Below are 17,389 nucleotides of genomic sequence, written 5' to 3'. Positions count from 1 at the left end.
ACCATGTGTTTACTCTAAAGGTCTGAAATAGATAACCTGTCACCATATCACCTCGTTTATTTATGAAGCTACGTACCATACAGTAAACTATGGTTTCAACTTCCTCGATAGCTTCTTTCAAACTTCTAACATACGAATGATTCCAACAATATCACCTTGTTTCCACGATGTTCCAGCACGTCTGTAAACGAAAAATATTGATTTGGATTTGATCATTACCATACAAGATGAAATTTGGCTTGGCCAATCAATCTTAATATAGTGAAAGAAGATCGTCATGGTGGCATGTAGGAGACTAAACTTATTGTAAGGAGATCATCATACATTGGATTACCATATCTTCACTATTTATTAATATCCAGCTATGTGCTGCAGCACTGTTATTGCCAATAACCATAGTCTAGGCAGTAAAGCTTCCTTGAGAGTACCACTGTCAATGTTTGTCGAGAAAACAGAGTTCTAAACAACTTGGTCTTTCTTAACAGGAAAGATCCTATTTACTAATAAATACTTACTAAAAAGACAACATTACATAATGATAATTAATATCTAGTGGAGACACTTTGGCCTTCAATGGTTTTCATTACGAAGTAGCATCTCAACTACTTCACTCATCGTTGGTCTCGCGTCTTTATCTTCCTGAACGCATTGCAGAGCCACAGTAATCAGATTTAGCACCTCAGCCTCATCGTATATCCCTTCCAGCTTGGGATCGATTATCTCATGCTTCCATGTTTCGGTCTCTCCGGCACTTGCCATGTTCTCTCTCCCCCATGCTGCCAGCGTTGTTTTCTCTTTTGGACTTCCATCATCTGTCACTGCGGTTCCCATTGCAGGGCTTCTTCCTGTCACTAACTCCAATAAAACTATCCCATAGCTATAGACATCAACTTTAGAGGTGATGGGCAAATTTGACACCCACTCAGGTGCCATGTAACCCCTAGTTCCCCGGATCCTCGAGATGTTTGAACGCTTAACATCGCCTCTATTTAGAAGCCAAGACAGGCCAAAATCTGACACTTTAGGCTGGAATTTAGAGTCTATGAGAATGTTATGAGGTTTTATATCACAATGGAGAACCCATTCCAAACATTCTTCATGTAAATAAGCTAAGCCTCTTGCGGTTCCCACAGCAATATCGAATCTTTTTTTCCAATCGAGTGCTTTTAAAGAGAGATTTTTGGCCAATGATCCATGTTCCATGTACTCATACACCAGAAGCCTATGTTTTCCCTCTGTACAGAGGCCCCACATCTCTATCAGGTTCATGTGATTAAGCTTTCCAATGGTGTTCACTTCTGCTAGGAATTCAGCTTCCCCTTGGTTAGCATCAGTGAGTGTTTTGATTGCCGCAACTCGACCATCGGAGAGAGTGGCTTTGAAGACAATTCCTCCTCCACCTCTTCCAATCTCTTGGGAGAAGCTATTTGTCGCCTTTTTCAGCTCTGCGTAGGTGAATTTTCTGAAGCCTGTGGCAGCAAGAAGCTTGCCTGCCATTGGGCTTGTGTCGTCATTGTTTCTAATCAAGAAACACCATACCAAGAAAACAACAAACTCCAGCCCTCCGACTGAACATACCGCCCAAAGTGCAAATTTCAGCGGCTCATTTTCAGGCTTTTTGGAATACGTTCGTTCCAGGGTCTGCACTTTGTTGGAACATTGTAACTTTGAATGTTGAACGGTAGCGTTATTGTACAAGGAGAGAGTAGCCTTGGGCACTTTCAAGTAGAAATCAGCAATAAAATTTGGCGGGCGATGTCCATTCAACAATTGTGTCTTGGGATAGCAATATGTACCAGCTGGTTCATGAACTTTAATAAATCTGAACTGAAAACCTTTGCAATCACACAACTTCGAGCACTTATTCTTACAATCCTCTAAAGTGACATTAGGAAACATGTCCAGATCATAGCCATAGAATTCAACATGGCGGAGTTTCAGGAAACCAACCTGATCAGGTCGGTTACAAGGAAGAAGAAATTTTGGTTCACATCCAAGAGACCAATCAGAATTATTCTTCATTTTATATCCTGGAATGCAATCACATTTCCTTCCAAAATTAGGAGAATAAATGCAAATGCTGTTCGGTCCACAGCATCCATGAACCATACATGGTTGAGGGAAGGCTTGCCATGAAACAACCCAAGTTTCTCCATTTTCTTTTAGACTATACAGTCGAATATTGCCATCAAAATCCACCTTCAACAGTCTTGAAACCTTTGAGCCATAATCAGCCGACAAGAAAGTAAAATTATCAGTTGATGTAAACTTGCCCAAAGTATCCAAGACTGCAATTTTGCTATTATTGAACGTGGATCTTCCAGCTTCCCATCTCAAAAGCCATGGACTAGGCCAATAAACGCTTGAAAACTCAGGACCTTTGTAAACAAGGCAGAGAACATTATCAGTATCAAAATAAAGCTGAAAATAACCCGATGAGTAGCTTCCTTGGCTTCTTGATGATATGAGCTTCGAGCTCTCATTGAATGGTTGAAGAGGAAGCAGAGTATCCGTGGGTGAATCATAGCTTTGCCACAATATATGGCCTTCCAAGCTAGACAGGATGAGATTGCCGCCATCATCAAGTTTTAACTTGGGAAGGGATTTTGAGGCAGTTCTCGTTTCCCAAACAAGGATCTGACCCGCATCTTTTAAAACAAGGTTACCTGATGTCGATAGGGAAAGCTTTGAGCCTCTACCATTGACTAGTTGATCCCGATTGGCCATCCAAACTATGGTGCAATTGCTAGCAGTAGCATTGCAGGATGGTTTGTTGAACCATATGGAAAAGGAATAAGCATTGTTGCCAACAGGGTGGAAACCAGCACTGAAAGTGCCACTGGGTGAAACCAACACATCGCCTTTTTTCTCCACTGAGAGAGATGAACCCGCACATAGCGCATCAGAAGATGAAGAGGAAGGTGGACAGGAAAAAGCCAATAATAAAACTAGGAGCATCAATGGCGTGGCCATGAAAATGAAATTGTTAAGATTGAAGACAGGGACAGACCTTCCGATTTTAGGAAAGTCGGATATGATTTGTTGAAGCTATGCGAGTTTAAGTTCGGGTAAATTTGTAAAAATTTTAGGAGTATAATGATATTTTCTAAAAAAATTTGAGGGTTTAATTAAAATTTTTATGAAATTAATGACAATTTTAAAGATTTAAGAGGTGTAATTAAAATTTTCTAAAATTTCAGAAAAAAAATTTAAATTACCTAAAATTTTGGCCGTAGGGATCCGGCCCTGACTGCTATACCTTAGAAAAGTCTACCAAAAATTTTAATATTTGTAAAGAAATATTAAATATTATTATACGGTATTTTTAAATTAATAATATACAACTTAATTAGAAATATATGTTAATGATGCAATTTAAATCCAAGATCTGAAACATCTTAATTTTTAAACTTTACTTCAAAGCTTCATTATTTTATATGAATTTTTTATATAAAATTTATTTCTAAATAGATAATACTGTCGATTGAGTTATTGTCTTAAATTAAATTGATAACGAATTTAGAGAAACTTTTGAAGTTACCAATATAGCCTCGTTGTACATTTTACTATTATTTTACCATTATATATATTTTATTATTTATAAGATTTATCATATTTATAAATGAGAATTTTAATTTTATTGAAATATTTTATTAAATAAGTTTATTTGATAAGAAAATTTATCATAATGAATTACTATATATTTAAATTAGGAAAATGATTTCAGACACTGCCTATGAAGGGCTTTAAGCTTCTCAAGCAAGTTTAGGGTGTAACAAGTGTCTTATAGAGTGTAATAAGAAAGAAAATAATAAATATATAAATAAATGTGACACTTGTTACTCCTTCAACCCACTTGTGGTGTCTAATAAACTTCATAAGCGATGTATCAAATACTTACCTTTTAAATTATTGTATTTTCATTAACTAATCAAGTAAAAAACAATAAAGTACTTTTTTTAAGGGAAATTTATTAATTTATTCAATAAATGAGATCATATAATTCGGGGGGAAAACAACACTCGTTGTAGGTGGTAAAAGGACAAGCTCCATCAACACAACAAAAGCTTCAGCCTCAGCATCAATAGAACATTATAGCACGTTGACAATTGGCTCTATCACAACTCAAGTACAACATATTTGGAGTGATTGCAAGCACTTAATACAATAAGGAAATTAGGCCTCGAATGGCTGAAAACGGTGAACATAAATTGACAAAAGAATCGAGCATCCACCAAACTAGAGAGGACAACAACTAGCCCTAAAATCACTCACAAAAGCAAGATTGTATGCATAAGACTAAAAAGCGTACAACAAGAGTAGACAAAAAATTCTAAAAGTGGAACTCTGTGTGTTGGCCTGATAGCCAAGGTGTTCACCGCCCCAAGTGTGACTTAGGTTCGAGTCCCTCTAGTCGAGTTGATGTTAGCGTTTTGCCTTTCTCTTGTAATTTACCAAAAAAACTTCTAAAAGTGAATACTTATTAAATAAAGGAAAAAACATATAAAACTTAAGACAACATGGGTCTAAATCGACTTATGAAATCATTTATTATTCTGAAATACTCTTAAAACAGAAACAGATTAAGAAGTCAATGAAAAGCCTGTAATAGCCCGGTTTAGACCCTAGTCGTATAGTGGTTTTGGGACCATTAATCTGAGTCAGAAAAATATTTTAATATTATTTTTGGTGTCTACAACATGTTGATTTATATGTGTGAAATTTTCGTGTGAAAATTTTATCGTTTGTGTGCTCAATTTTTTTTAAAAAAAAAGACTTAATCGCGTAAAGTGTAAAAGTTGTGTTCTTATAGTTAAAGGTGTCTATTAGCTATGGAACCTTAAAGTGAAGGTCCTTAACTGGTAATTATCCCATTTTTGAGATAGTGGATGATAGTGGGATGGCACATGGTGTAATTATTAATATTATTAATGGTAGTTAGGTAAATTAGTAAATAATGTTAAATTAAAATAAAACAAAATGTATTGTCATCTTCCACTATTCATCTTCACTGAAAATTCAAGGAGAAGAAAGCCATTGTTGACTTTAACATTCGACCAAGCTCTCATTGCTCAAATAGGTATGATTTTAGCTTCGTTTTAAATTATTTCTACGTTTTTGATATCGTTGCAGCTTAATCTAGCTAGCCCGTATCTCCGATTTCAAAACTGTTAAAGTATTTGAATCTTGCCATTGTTGAATGCATGAGTATTTTGATAGTTGATGATGGAAAATAAATATTTGTTGATAGATTAATATGTTTAATTAAATGATTTTTGATAAAAAAGTGTATTAAGGATTAAATTGTGAAATTTTTTGAAGGGTCAAATTATGAAATAAATTGAATAAATGGTTGCTAAGGACCTAAGGTAAATTTGGCCTAACATGGGTTTGTTGAAATTTTGAGTAATTTGTGTTATTTTGAAATAGGGGCTAAATTGTGAAAATGTGAAATGTTAGGGGCTAAAATGCAAAATGCCCAAATTATGTATTTTTGGATAAAATTGAATGAATATGTTATTAAACAAGGCAAATTTGAATTTATTAGATCAAGAAAAAAGGAGATCGGATTTGGATTGGGGAAAATAAAAAATTTTCGAATAGTCGTTTAGTTCATTCGTGTCCGTACAAGGTAAGTTCATAAGTGAATAATTGTTGTTAAATTTATATGAAAATGTATTTAATTTTGCCAAATTGAATTTTAGTAACTATATATGTGTATGCCGAATTAATATAAGTATAGTAGAAGTAACTACTAGCTTGAAACGAACGAATTATGACGTCCGAAAGCCCCATACGAACCATAGGAATAGTTAGGATACACGTGTCATGACATAGGATTCCGATATGAGTTATCGTGTAGGACCACGTTTGGGACGTTAGCATCGATTTGAGATTTACGTGTAAGAACATGTCTGAGATATCAGCATCGTATATGATTTCCTGTAAGACCCTGTCTGCGACAGTGGCATCGATATTTGATTACATGTAAGATCACGTCTGGGACGTTGGCATTGTAAGAGCTTCCGAGCTATCCGAGTATCCTTATTGATTCTGAACGGTTCAACGGGCAATATCAAGTAATGAATGACTATGTGAAAGTATATCTGATTCAGGTACGTACAAAGTGTATATGATATTCAAGAATGAAAAGTGAGTATGCTTCAAATGACGATATGTGAAATACATGACAATGAATGAAATGAATGTATATAAATGAACATTGTGATATGAAATTGTAATGAAATAAGCTTAATTATATTCAAGAGTTGGAGTACCATGAAATTGTGGTCCTATGTTTCGAACATGGGATTTATGAAATATGAAACATGGTTTTGAGGTATGCTAGTTTGGTTTGAAAGATGATTAGATAAATGTTATTGATAAGGTTAAATTATTAAATATGTTATGTATATGTGAAAGAGTTAAATAAACATGTTTTGATTTGTTGGTTATGTGTTTTGTATGACCGAATGTGATATATATTTGAATGAGGAGTATATATGGTTCAAACAGTGGAATTATGAAGCATGTGTAATATGACTTTGATGTATGGTAGTTAATTTGAATTTTGAATTGATAAATGAGATTGAAATGGTTGAGATTTGCTAAATTCGGCCTAGTTAAAGTGAATTATAAATATCATTGGGATGATTTATTTGCTTATGGCTTACTAAGCTTTCAACGCTTACTCTGTGTGTTTTTCTATGTTTATAGAGTTTCAGAGACTTGCTCGGGTTGGAAGTCATAGGAGACCTCATCACACTATCCGGTTATTGCTTCGGTAAATATAAGCTTTGAGTTTTTGGTTATGTGGCATGTATAGGCTAGTTTTGATATGTTTGGTTTTGAAATTTGTATATATGTATATAGCCATGCGAAAATGGCTTGTTCATGATACTAATGTTGGTATATATATATTCGGTCATCTTATAAGCTTAATTTGTAGGTATGTTTCATGTTAAGTATGTTTGTGATGTTGGTTATAAGATTCAGCAATGAGAAGTGTTAATGATGATGTATAATCGACCATGAAAATAACTCATTTTGGATTTATAATTTGTCTTGTGTAAAGGTTTGAAAGTGGTAAATGATGTGTTTTTGAAATAATACATATGCTCGCATAAGTTAAGTTATGTATGTGTGACAACTTGCATATTGATTGTTAAAGTACAGTTTGTGATGGTAAAATATAAACAAATATTGTAATTTATTTGATGGTCATTTAGGTACGATTATAAATGGTACAATTAGCTTTGATTCGAGTTGTGAAATTGGTTGGATTATCGGAGGATAAATTTTATGATTGAATATATGGTTAAAAGATCGATTATGTATATGTATTTTGGAAATGGTAAAGGGTGTGTATTTATATTTGGCTAACAATAGGTAAAATATGCTTATACATGCCTATGATATGTTTTGTTCGTGATTTTGGTAATTAATGGTTAAGTTGTTAAGTTAAATGCTTGAGTTTAAAATGTGCCATATATGTGATTTATGAATTTGGTAAATGATAGAAAGGTATTTTGGATATTTATTAGTCAAGCGGTATTGTAATTATGATATGATTTGATTTGGCTCTTATGTATAAAATTGGTAGTTATTATTTTGGTAAAATGTGCATAATTTAGTAAAACAAAATTTCATACTTGACCATTATGTGAAGTTGTTAATGTCATGTATATATTAATGTTTAATAAATCATGTGGTTTGGCTTGACTTAGTAAAATATGAAGAAATGCGTAATTATAAATAGTGTTTTTGGAAAGTATTTAATGAATAGATTTATATGAATGGATGTCTTAATATATGATTGGTATATGAAATGAATTATACTTGGTTATAAGTTAAGTATTCGATTTCCATGATTCATAGGTTATAATGTTTGAATATTAATTTGGGTAGAGTATGAATTATAGTATCGAAGCATGTTAGTTTGGTTTAAAATTATACTAGATGAATAGTATTGAAATGATTATATTATTTGGTACTTGAATTGAAATGAATGTTGGTTCTGAGTTGTATTTTGATCGGTAATGCCTCGTAACCCTAACTCAGCGACGGACACTGGTTAGGGGTGTTACAAAGCCATCCACTTTCTAAAAGAAACTATCTATGGTCGGTGGTGTTTCAACAATGATAAGCATCATCATCTGTTCATCACAACTTGTGAAAACAACAAAGATACCCATAAAATAGATCTGCAAACTGAAAAGAGAAAAGGCACATAGAGTGAATGAGAAGAAGAAAGAAAGATAGGGTTGATATGTAACATCCCGCCTAGCAAAATCTTGACTATGTAAGTGTTGTTTATAAAATTAAGGCCTAAGGGTAAGTTTCAAGTGCTCAACGTTAGGATTCGATTAAGTATCAGGACTTTCTAAGTGCGCTAGTGATGCCCTGGTCTGATAGATTTTGAACAAAAGGAATGGAACTCACGGTAAACTCATGTATGAATATAGTATAAGATATTCTAAAAGAACAAAGCTTACAACCAACTCTAAAGAAAAGTACGTATGACGTATCAAGGAATACTAGTAAGAATATATATAAATATGACACATAGTATACAGAAGTATTATTGGCTAAGTAGTGTTCACCTAAAATCCCTTTTCAGTATATAGAACGGGCAAACTCTGAAATAGAAAATAAATAGACAAGGATTCTCGTTAGATTCGATGATAAGTGAGATTGAAGTGGCAATCATGAAAGGAATGGTTCTAAGATATGCGTCCACGCCAATGATATAGTACATCCAGTGACCAATGTGGTCCCATGCTAGCCAATGTGTGAGGTACTAGTTATGAACTAATCAAATGCGAACTAAAAGGGTTAATGGCTAAAAGAGTGATCAGATAAGTTTCTTAGAAGTGGAAAATTTTGATAGGCCACTCAGTCTTGATGTGATGTTTACCAAGTTCCCATGAAGGCTTGAGTTAAGTTAAAAGGACACTCTGATTGAGTTAATGAGAGGTTATCTTCTTTCCATTTTCCCTCTGAAAATATTAAGATCTATGGTTAAAAAAGATGGAAAGAATGCTCTGAGTTGAGTCTGAAATTATTGATATTTCTAATGACTTTCTTCACATCAAGGTACATGACATGACTTTTTCGTTCAAAGGAACACAGATCTATAAGTTTGCTTGGAAAAATAGGGCTCAATGATATGTTTGGGTTTGAAATGATGATAATGGATACCAGATGTGTTTTAATGAAGTGTTTTTGCTTATTAAGGCAGATGAGGTTGTAGCACACTATTGAATGATGGATGTGAAGGTTAAGCTGCCCTTTTGAGATCATCAGGCAAGTCTCTAAGTTGAATCTTGCATGTAGTATGTACATTTTAAGAGCTTATAGGCTAAGTGACCAAATCGTGAGAATAAAACTAATAAAGTATGATGTAATGACTTTGGTGAAGAACACAAGACTTATGAACTTGCACAAATAGATAACATAAATCTTAAGGTTAAAAAATGCTTTTGTTTGGGTAATGAAAAGGTGTTATTGTGTCTGAATGTTTAAATGTCTGTTATGAGTAAGTTAAGATATGATGAGTTCATGAAAGATGAGTCTAAGTATGAAAAGTCTGTGTTTGTCTCTAGAGTTGTCAAAGAGATCTGTTGGGACTAAAAATACAAATCTTTGAAACGACAAGTCCATGGCCATGGCATTGAAGACCATATCATGTAAGACCATAACTGGTGTGTTATGACATCATATGGAGAAAGTTAAGGGAGGTTATTACCTAATGTGGTTCTCTGTGTGTCCTCTGAAAATGAAGGTCAAACCTTACTAACTGTAAGTCTAGGAGAATCCCTATCACCTAAATAACTAGGGGAAGGAATACCTTTGTGGCAATACTCTGGACAGGAAAACCTTTGTGGCGAGTACTGAATGTTAAGGAATGCCTTTGTGGTAATACTTTGGACATGAAAGGCTTTGTGGTGACTACTAAATGTTAAAGAATGCCTTTGTGGGAAAACTCCAGAAAAGTAAGTATTTATGGAAACCTCTGTTAAGGAACGACTTTGTGGCAAATCTTCAAAAGGAAACGCCTTTGTGGCGATATCTATCAAATGAAAGCCTCTGTGGCATTCTCTGTAAAGGAAGCCTACCTGGCTATATCTAAAAAGAAACGTCTTTGTGGCATAATCTAAGGATAAGATGCCTTGGTGGCAACTCTATAAAGGAAAGCCCTTCTGGCGAATACAAAAGAATCCTTTGTAACTATTCAAATGAAGGAATGCCTTCATGGTAAATTTTGAATGAATGGCGTATAAGGAATTAGGAAAGAATGGCATGTATGGTTCTCTGATGGAAAAGTAAAAAAGTAAAAATAGGACTCTGAAGGTACGGTAAGTACAAGATATAATGTATGGACAAGTAGAAGAAACAAAGTACCCAGTGAACTTTGAAGGAAATGCACCATATGTAAATGAAATGACGAACCTTGCATAATAACAAAAAAAAGAAGACCAGTGAAGCTAGAGAGTGCCATAATAGGTGGTGAATCCGATATGCGTGTTATAGGCACATTTAGATGGCATTTTGATGTAAGAAAGGTTTGGGTAAACTCTCGGTTAAGTTATAGGCGTAGTATACCTTGCTTGAAGGTAGTGGAAAAGTCAGCCACTAAGAAATAAGATATTAAGTTTGTAAATAAGGTAAACGAAATGATTAAAGACCATGTAAAGATTAGATTTAAGAAGGGACATGGAAATTTAAGAGATATCAAGTATAGTGTGCTCAGCGAAAAGAAACGACCATTTGAGTTTGGAAACTTGAATCTGAAGCCTAATAGAATGAATGCTTAAGGAATATGAAAGGAAGGTCAATCCTTAAAGATCTTGAGAGGAAGATAAAGGTTTAAGGTAGGAAAGGATAATGACAATCTTTTAGGGAATATCTTAGTGAAGTACCTGTCGGACTGGATAATGGAAAGTCAAATTATACATGAAAGACATGCAAAACATCGATCATGCTTGATATAATGAATCAGGTATTTAAGGTTTAACTCAATAAGTTTTTATGAACTTATGAAAGTTATTTCATTTTTCAAGTTGCAAAGAAGTATGTGCTGGAGGGACGACGCCAGGGTCTCGTAAAAAGAAATGGCACGATAGATTGTTATGCATACAAAGGAAGTTAAGTGGCATGCTTAAATTTGAGCATAAATTTATTAAGTAGCTTTCCAATATGTATATAGTAGGGCAATAGATAAAATGGAAATCGATGAAATTTTATTATTAAGAATTGTATATGTAATCCATACAATGTACACCCACAAGTGAATTAGTCATATTCATAGAAAGAACTTGTACATAGGAAAAAAGTTTAAGTTATAGCTGTTATAGGACGTAACACCCAATACTCGGATCCGATTCATCGGGTCGGGTGGAGGGCATTAAATGGTGGGCAAGAGAAAAAGGCAGGCGATAGCTAGCCCAGAGGCTAGCATCACTGCTGGGTAAAACAAAAAGATAAGAAGCAAACAACTTGGAGAAAAAAAAAGTTTTTAGAATAAAGTACTGATTTGAAATAGAAAAAAAAGGCATAAGTTTTAGAAAATATTTAAAATTGATTAAAATACATTTTATTGTTAATTATATTATTACATTATTAGAATACTATTATACTTTTATTATTCAATTTTGAGCATTAAAAAATATTTTATTAAAAATAAAATTATATTTTTTACCCACATTAAATTATAGGTAAATATTTTTGAATAGCTTTTGTACTTATCATTTTGTATAAATTTAGTCTCTCTATTTTTATTTTATCAAAATTTTTTTTAGAATCGTTAAATTTTAATCCATCTGTTAAAATTTAAAACTTAAAATCCATTAAAAAAAACTAGAAAAACTGAATATTTACATTAATTATTCAATCGATATTCTTATCTCGTGCTCATGAGAGTAAAATTAAACTATTATATATAATACATTTATACATTAACAGGATTAAGTTTTTGTAAACATTTAATAACCTTTTGTTATTCTTTTGTAACATTAAACAATTTTATGCATATTTTAACTATTTTAATTAGAATATATTTTTGGCATTGAAACTTTAAATTCTTTTTACAGAAGCAATAAATGATCACATTTGAAAATTACAACTTTCTTTTTTTATTAAGTATTTTATAATATTACATATAATATCTAAAGTTTCTTATGAGTTAGAGGTGAAGGTTGGATATAGTATAAATAATAGGATTCGTTAACTTGATTTAATTTAATTCGATATTTTTTACTTGATTTGAAAAATTTTCAAATTGAGTTCAATTGTTAAAATAAGATTTATCAACTCGACTAATTCAAAATTTTAGACTCGATCGAATACTATATAATTAGGATTTATTTTTAACATACTCTCTGTGTATTATCATTTTTATTGTTGTTTGTAAAATCCCAAAGTGACCGCAATTAAATATAGTATATATGAATTTCGAAGGTAGTAGTTAAGAATGTAGTAATGTTTTAGTATTGTAAACTGATTCTGGAAGTTAAACATGTTTTCTTAGTTTCCAAACATACATCTATATTTGTCTCTAAAATAGATTTTCAAAGTGTTTTTTTTATAAAAAATAAATTTATAGGATTACAGTTAATTAAAATATGATCGATGTTCCATGAGATCAAATTTTTATGAGATGACTTAATGTGCAAAATTTTAAGATAGGCTGTTGGTTATCTCACTTTTTTCAATTTTAAATGATGAGTGTTAAGGTAAAAACTATTTTATATAAGATTCTATTATATCCTCTTTATTATTTTGTATGATATTCCATTGTAATTTCGGTAGATTACAACTTTTCAAACAAGTTTAGAATTCCAACAATGCCATTCCTTTCCATGTTCCATCTCATTTGTTATGCATTTATGCTAGCAATTCCAACCTAAGGTTATTTTGTATAAAATTCCAATAATATGGACCCTTACCTACTCTCTCGGTGTCTAGAAAATCTTTGAACAATAAAAAGATCTTCAATTCAAGGTCATGTCATATCATCATGTCCGTAAGTTTTTTTTTGAAGTAGAAGCCTAACTTCAATATTCATGAACATCAAACTTTGCTATTATTGAACGTGAATCTTCCAGCTTCCCATCTCAAAAGCCATGAACTGGGCCAGTCAACGCTTCAAGGCTCAGGACCGTGGTAAACAAGGCATCTTTTAAAACAAGATTACCCGATTCGATAGGGAAAGCATTGAGTGCCTAGCATTGACCAGCATCTTTTTAAAACAAGACTTGGAGACAAACCTCTTGACTTTAAGTGCAGGTGGCTCCAACACGCCATGGAAGAATTCATTGAGGTCTACTTAGGAGAGCATTTAAGAGTGAAAGGAGCGAAAAACGAGCCAAAATTAGATAAATAAAGCTATTTCAGGATCCACATGGGCTAGCAACTCGCCCATGTGCCAGCCCGTGTCAATATCGCACCCTGTTTCTGAAACACACGAAAAAACACAATTTTTAGGCTTTCTGAGCATTCTAAAGTCTATAAATATCAATTAGAAGAATATATAATTGGGAACTCAGAGAAGATTGAAGAAATCACTCGAAGAACACTATCGGAGCCAACTCAGAAACGGATCTCTTTCAAGATTGAATATCCCCTTTTAACTTTTTTTCGAAGTTTTATTGAATTTCTTTACAAGAACTGAGTGACAGAGGTTTTGCTCGACCTAGTTTTTCACCTTGGGGTACGTCGGTTCTATTTGCTAAGAAAAGGATGGATCCCTGCGGTTATGTATTGATTACAAACAGCTCAACAAAGTCACAATTAAGAATAAGTATCCACTGTCTCGTATTGATGATTTGTTTGACCAGCTAACAGATGCTACAGTATTTTCGAAGATAGATCTCCGTTCTGGCTATTATTAGTTACGAGTGAAAGACTCGGATGTACCGAAAATAGCTTTCAAAACTAGGTACGAGCATTATGAATTTCTTGTGATGCCGTTTGGCTTGACAAATGCACCTACAGTATGTATGGATTTAGTGAATAGAATTTTTAGACCGTATCTGGATCGATTTGTTGTTGTATTCATTAATGATATTCTGGTATATTCTCGAGATGAAAATGAACATGTTGATCATTTGAGAATTGTTCTGCAAACTCTACGTGAAAAACAGTTGTATGCTAAATTTAGCAAATGTGAATTTTGGCTTCAGGAAGTTGTTTTCTTGGACATATAGTATCGACTGAAGGCATCAGAGTAGATCTGAATAAAATTTCAGCAATTGTTAATTGGAAACCACCGAAAAATATGTCTGAAGTTAAAAGATTTCTATGATTAGCTAGTTACTATCAGAGGTTTGTAAAAGGATTTTCAATGATAGCTTCGCCGATAACACTGCTATTGCAAAAAGATGCGAAATTTGAATGGACTAATAAATGTCAACAAAGTTTTGACAGATTGAAAGCCTTGCTGACTGAAGCACTAGTTCTAGTTAAACCAGAATCGGGTAAAGAATTTTTAATTTACAGTGATGCGTCATTAAATGGTTTAGGTTATATTTTGATGCAAGAAGGTAGAGTAATAGCCTATGCTTCTAGACAGCTAAAACCACATGAAAAGAATTAATCGATACATGATTTAGAATTGGCAGCTATTCTCTTTTCTCTGAAATTTAGTGACACTATTTATTCGGTGAAAAATGTTATATATTCACTGATCATAAAAGCTTAAAGTACTTAATGTCACAAAAAGATTTGAATCTGAGACAACTCAAGTGGCTTGAATTGCTAAAAGACTATGATTTGGTTATCGACTATTATCCGAGAAAAGTAAATGTGGTTGCTGATGCTATAAGTAGGAAGTCTCTGTTTGCTTTACGAGCAATGAGCACTCGATTGACATTATCAGATGATGGTTCAATCTTAGCTGAGCTAAAAGTTAAACCAATGTTTTTGCAGTAGATTTGCAAAGCTCAGAAAAATGATGATGAATTACAAGCTAAAAGTTACTATGGACTTTGTATCAGGGTTACCCATATCTCCGAAAAAGAAAGATGTCATTTGGGTAATCATCGACCGTTTGGCAAAGTCTGCACACTTTATTCCGGTATGTACGGATTTCTCTCTGGATAGATTAGTAGAGTTGTATGTTTCAGAGATTGTCAGGTTACATGGAGTGCCAATCTCCATTATTTCTGATAGAGATCCACGGTTTACATTCGGATTCTGGAATAAGTTACAAGAAGCTCTAGGTACCCAATTGTATTTCAGTACTACATTTCACCCTTAGACTGATAGTTGGTCCGAGCGTGTGATTTAGATTCTTGAAGATATGCTTCAGTGCTGTATTTTAGAATTCGAAGGCAATTGCGAAAAATATTTTCCTTTAGTCGAATTCGCATATAATAATAGCCATCAGTTAAGCATCAAAATGGCACCGTACGAAGCTCTGTATGGTCGTAAATGTAGAAATCCATTGTGTTGGACTAAGCTCAGTGAGAAAAAGATACACGGAGTTGATTTGATTCGCAAAACTGAAGAAAAAGTAAAAGTGATTAGAGATAGTTTTAAAGCAGCTTCTGATCGTCAAAAATCTTATATAGGTCTTAAACGAAAAGAAATAGAATTACAAATTGGCGACAAGGTATTTTTGAAAGTATCGCCCTAGAAGAAATTTCTTCAATTTTGTCGTAAAGGAAAACTGAGTCCACGATTTATCGGGCCATATGAGATCACTAAAAGAATCGGACCTCTTTCGTACTGATTAACATTACCGCCAGAGCTTGACAGAATTAACAATATTTTCCACATGTCTATGTTGCAACGGTATCGACCAAATCCTTCACATGTTATCTCCCCGACAGAGGTTGAGAGTCAGCCTAACATGACTTACAGTGAGGAACCGATCAAAATCCTAGCACGTGAGACGAAAGAATTAAGAAATTAAAAGGTAGTTTTAGTAAAAGTCCTCTGGCAATGACACGGAATAAAAGAAACTACCTAAGAACCAGAGGAAACTATAAGAAAGCAATATCCAAACCTTTTTACTGGTACGGTTTCAAGGACGAAAATTTTTTAAGGGGAAGAGAGTTGTAACAGCCCGTTTTCAGTGAAATTCGAACATTGGTTTCGAGACCACAAATTCGAGTCCGAAAGGAAAATTATTTTAATATTATTGCATGGTTTGCATTATGATAGGAATGTCGTATGAAAATTTTGTTAAAAAAATTTTACCGATTACATGTTTACTTAGATGGAAAGGACAAAATTGCATAAAATGCAAAAGTTGAGTTCTAGTAGCTATAAGTATCAAATAGCTATGGAATTCAAAATTTGATATCCTTATATGGAAAATAGACGATTTAGAAGAGATAGTAGATAAGGATGATTAGTTATCAATGGAAAATTAAGAAAAGAAAATGATAAAATTGGAAAGATGAAAAATAAATATGATAAATAATAAAATAAAACAAAATATCATCATTTTATCATCTTTCCTAAAAATCTAAGACATAGAAACCCTAGTTTGAAGCTTGAAGATAGAAAATCTTACTTTGGCTCAATTAGGTTCGTATTCATGTCTCATTTTTAATAATTTTCATATTTTTGAGATCGTAATAGCTTACTCTAGCTATCTTGGGAGATTAATTTGTAAAGTTATCAAAGTGTTATGGTTTTGCCCTGGATAAATATGCATGAATTATAAAGTTTTATGGTAAAAAATGAAAGGTTGTTGATAGACAAACAACTTTTGTAAAGTGAATTTTTATTAAATTGTAATTTTGGGACTAAATTGTAAAGATGTAAAATTCATGGAAAATTTTAAATTTTATGAAATCCATGGGCTACTATTTTTATATGTAAAAAATTTTTAGGCTTGGAATAAGGATTAAATTGCAAGAATTTCATTTTTCGAGCCTAGGGACGAAATTATAATTAATCAAAAGTATAGGGACAAAATTGTAATTTTTCCTAGAATGTGAATTGATTTGAATTGAATTGAATTGATTATGAATCGTATTAAATTGAGTTAAATTTACTTGTATAGATTTGGATAGACTAAATACGGAATTAGATCGTGGAAAAGAAAAAGTATCGGATTAGTAGAATTTGCATACACGAACACTTGTCAAGGTAAGTTCGCGTAACTAAATTGTAAAATTATATGTTTGATTTGAATGTTATGTATGTGTATTGTATAATTGACATGTACGAAAATCAGACACATATCCGATAATGCCCGACAAGTATTAAGTCCTATTTGAATAAATGAAATTCGGTGGATAGAGGGTTCCTGAATTGGTTGTGGTACTGCATATGTTGCAGACACACCATAGCTCGAAAGAGCGTCCCATTATTAGCTCTCTTGAGCATCTCGATACATGGCCCTCTCGAGCTTCTCGTTATATGGTTCCTGCGA

At 33.2% G+C, this 17,389-nt stretch overlaps 1 protein-coding gene across 1 annotated transcript; it reads right to left on the bottom strand.

Moving 5' to 3' along the window:
* Nucleotides 1-325: 325 nt before the first annotated feature.
* Nucleotides 326-3,086, bottom strand: LOC107910302 (putative receptor protein kinase ZmPK1). The gene has a single exon (XM_016838112.2). It carries the CDS (start codon nt 2,971-2,973, stop codon nt 571-573), a length of 2,403 nt encoding a protein of 800 aa, XP_016693601.1. The 5' UTR covers nt 2,974-3,086; the 3' UTR covers nt 326-570.
* Nucleotides 3,087-17,389: the final 14,303 nt, after the last annotated feature.

This window comes from Gossypium hirsutum, chromosome D02 (assembly GCF_007990345.1).
Source record: "Gossypium hirsutum isolate 1008001.06 chromosome D02, Gossypium_hirsutum_v2.1, whole genome shotgun sequence".
NCBI lineage: Eukaryota > Viridiplantae > Streptophyta > Magnoliopsida > Malvales > Malvaceae > Gossypium > Gossypium hirsutum.
This window is presented reverse-complemented; position numbering and strand designations above follow the sequence as displayed.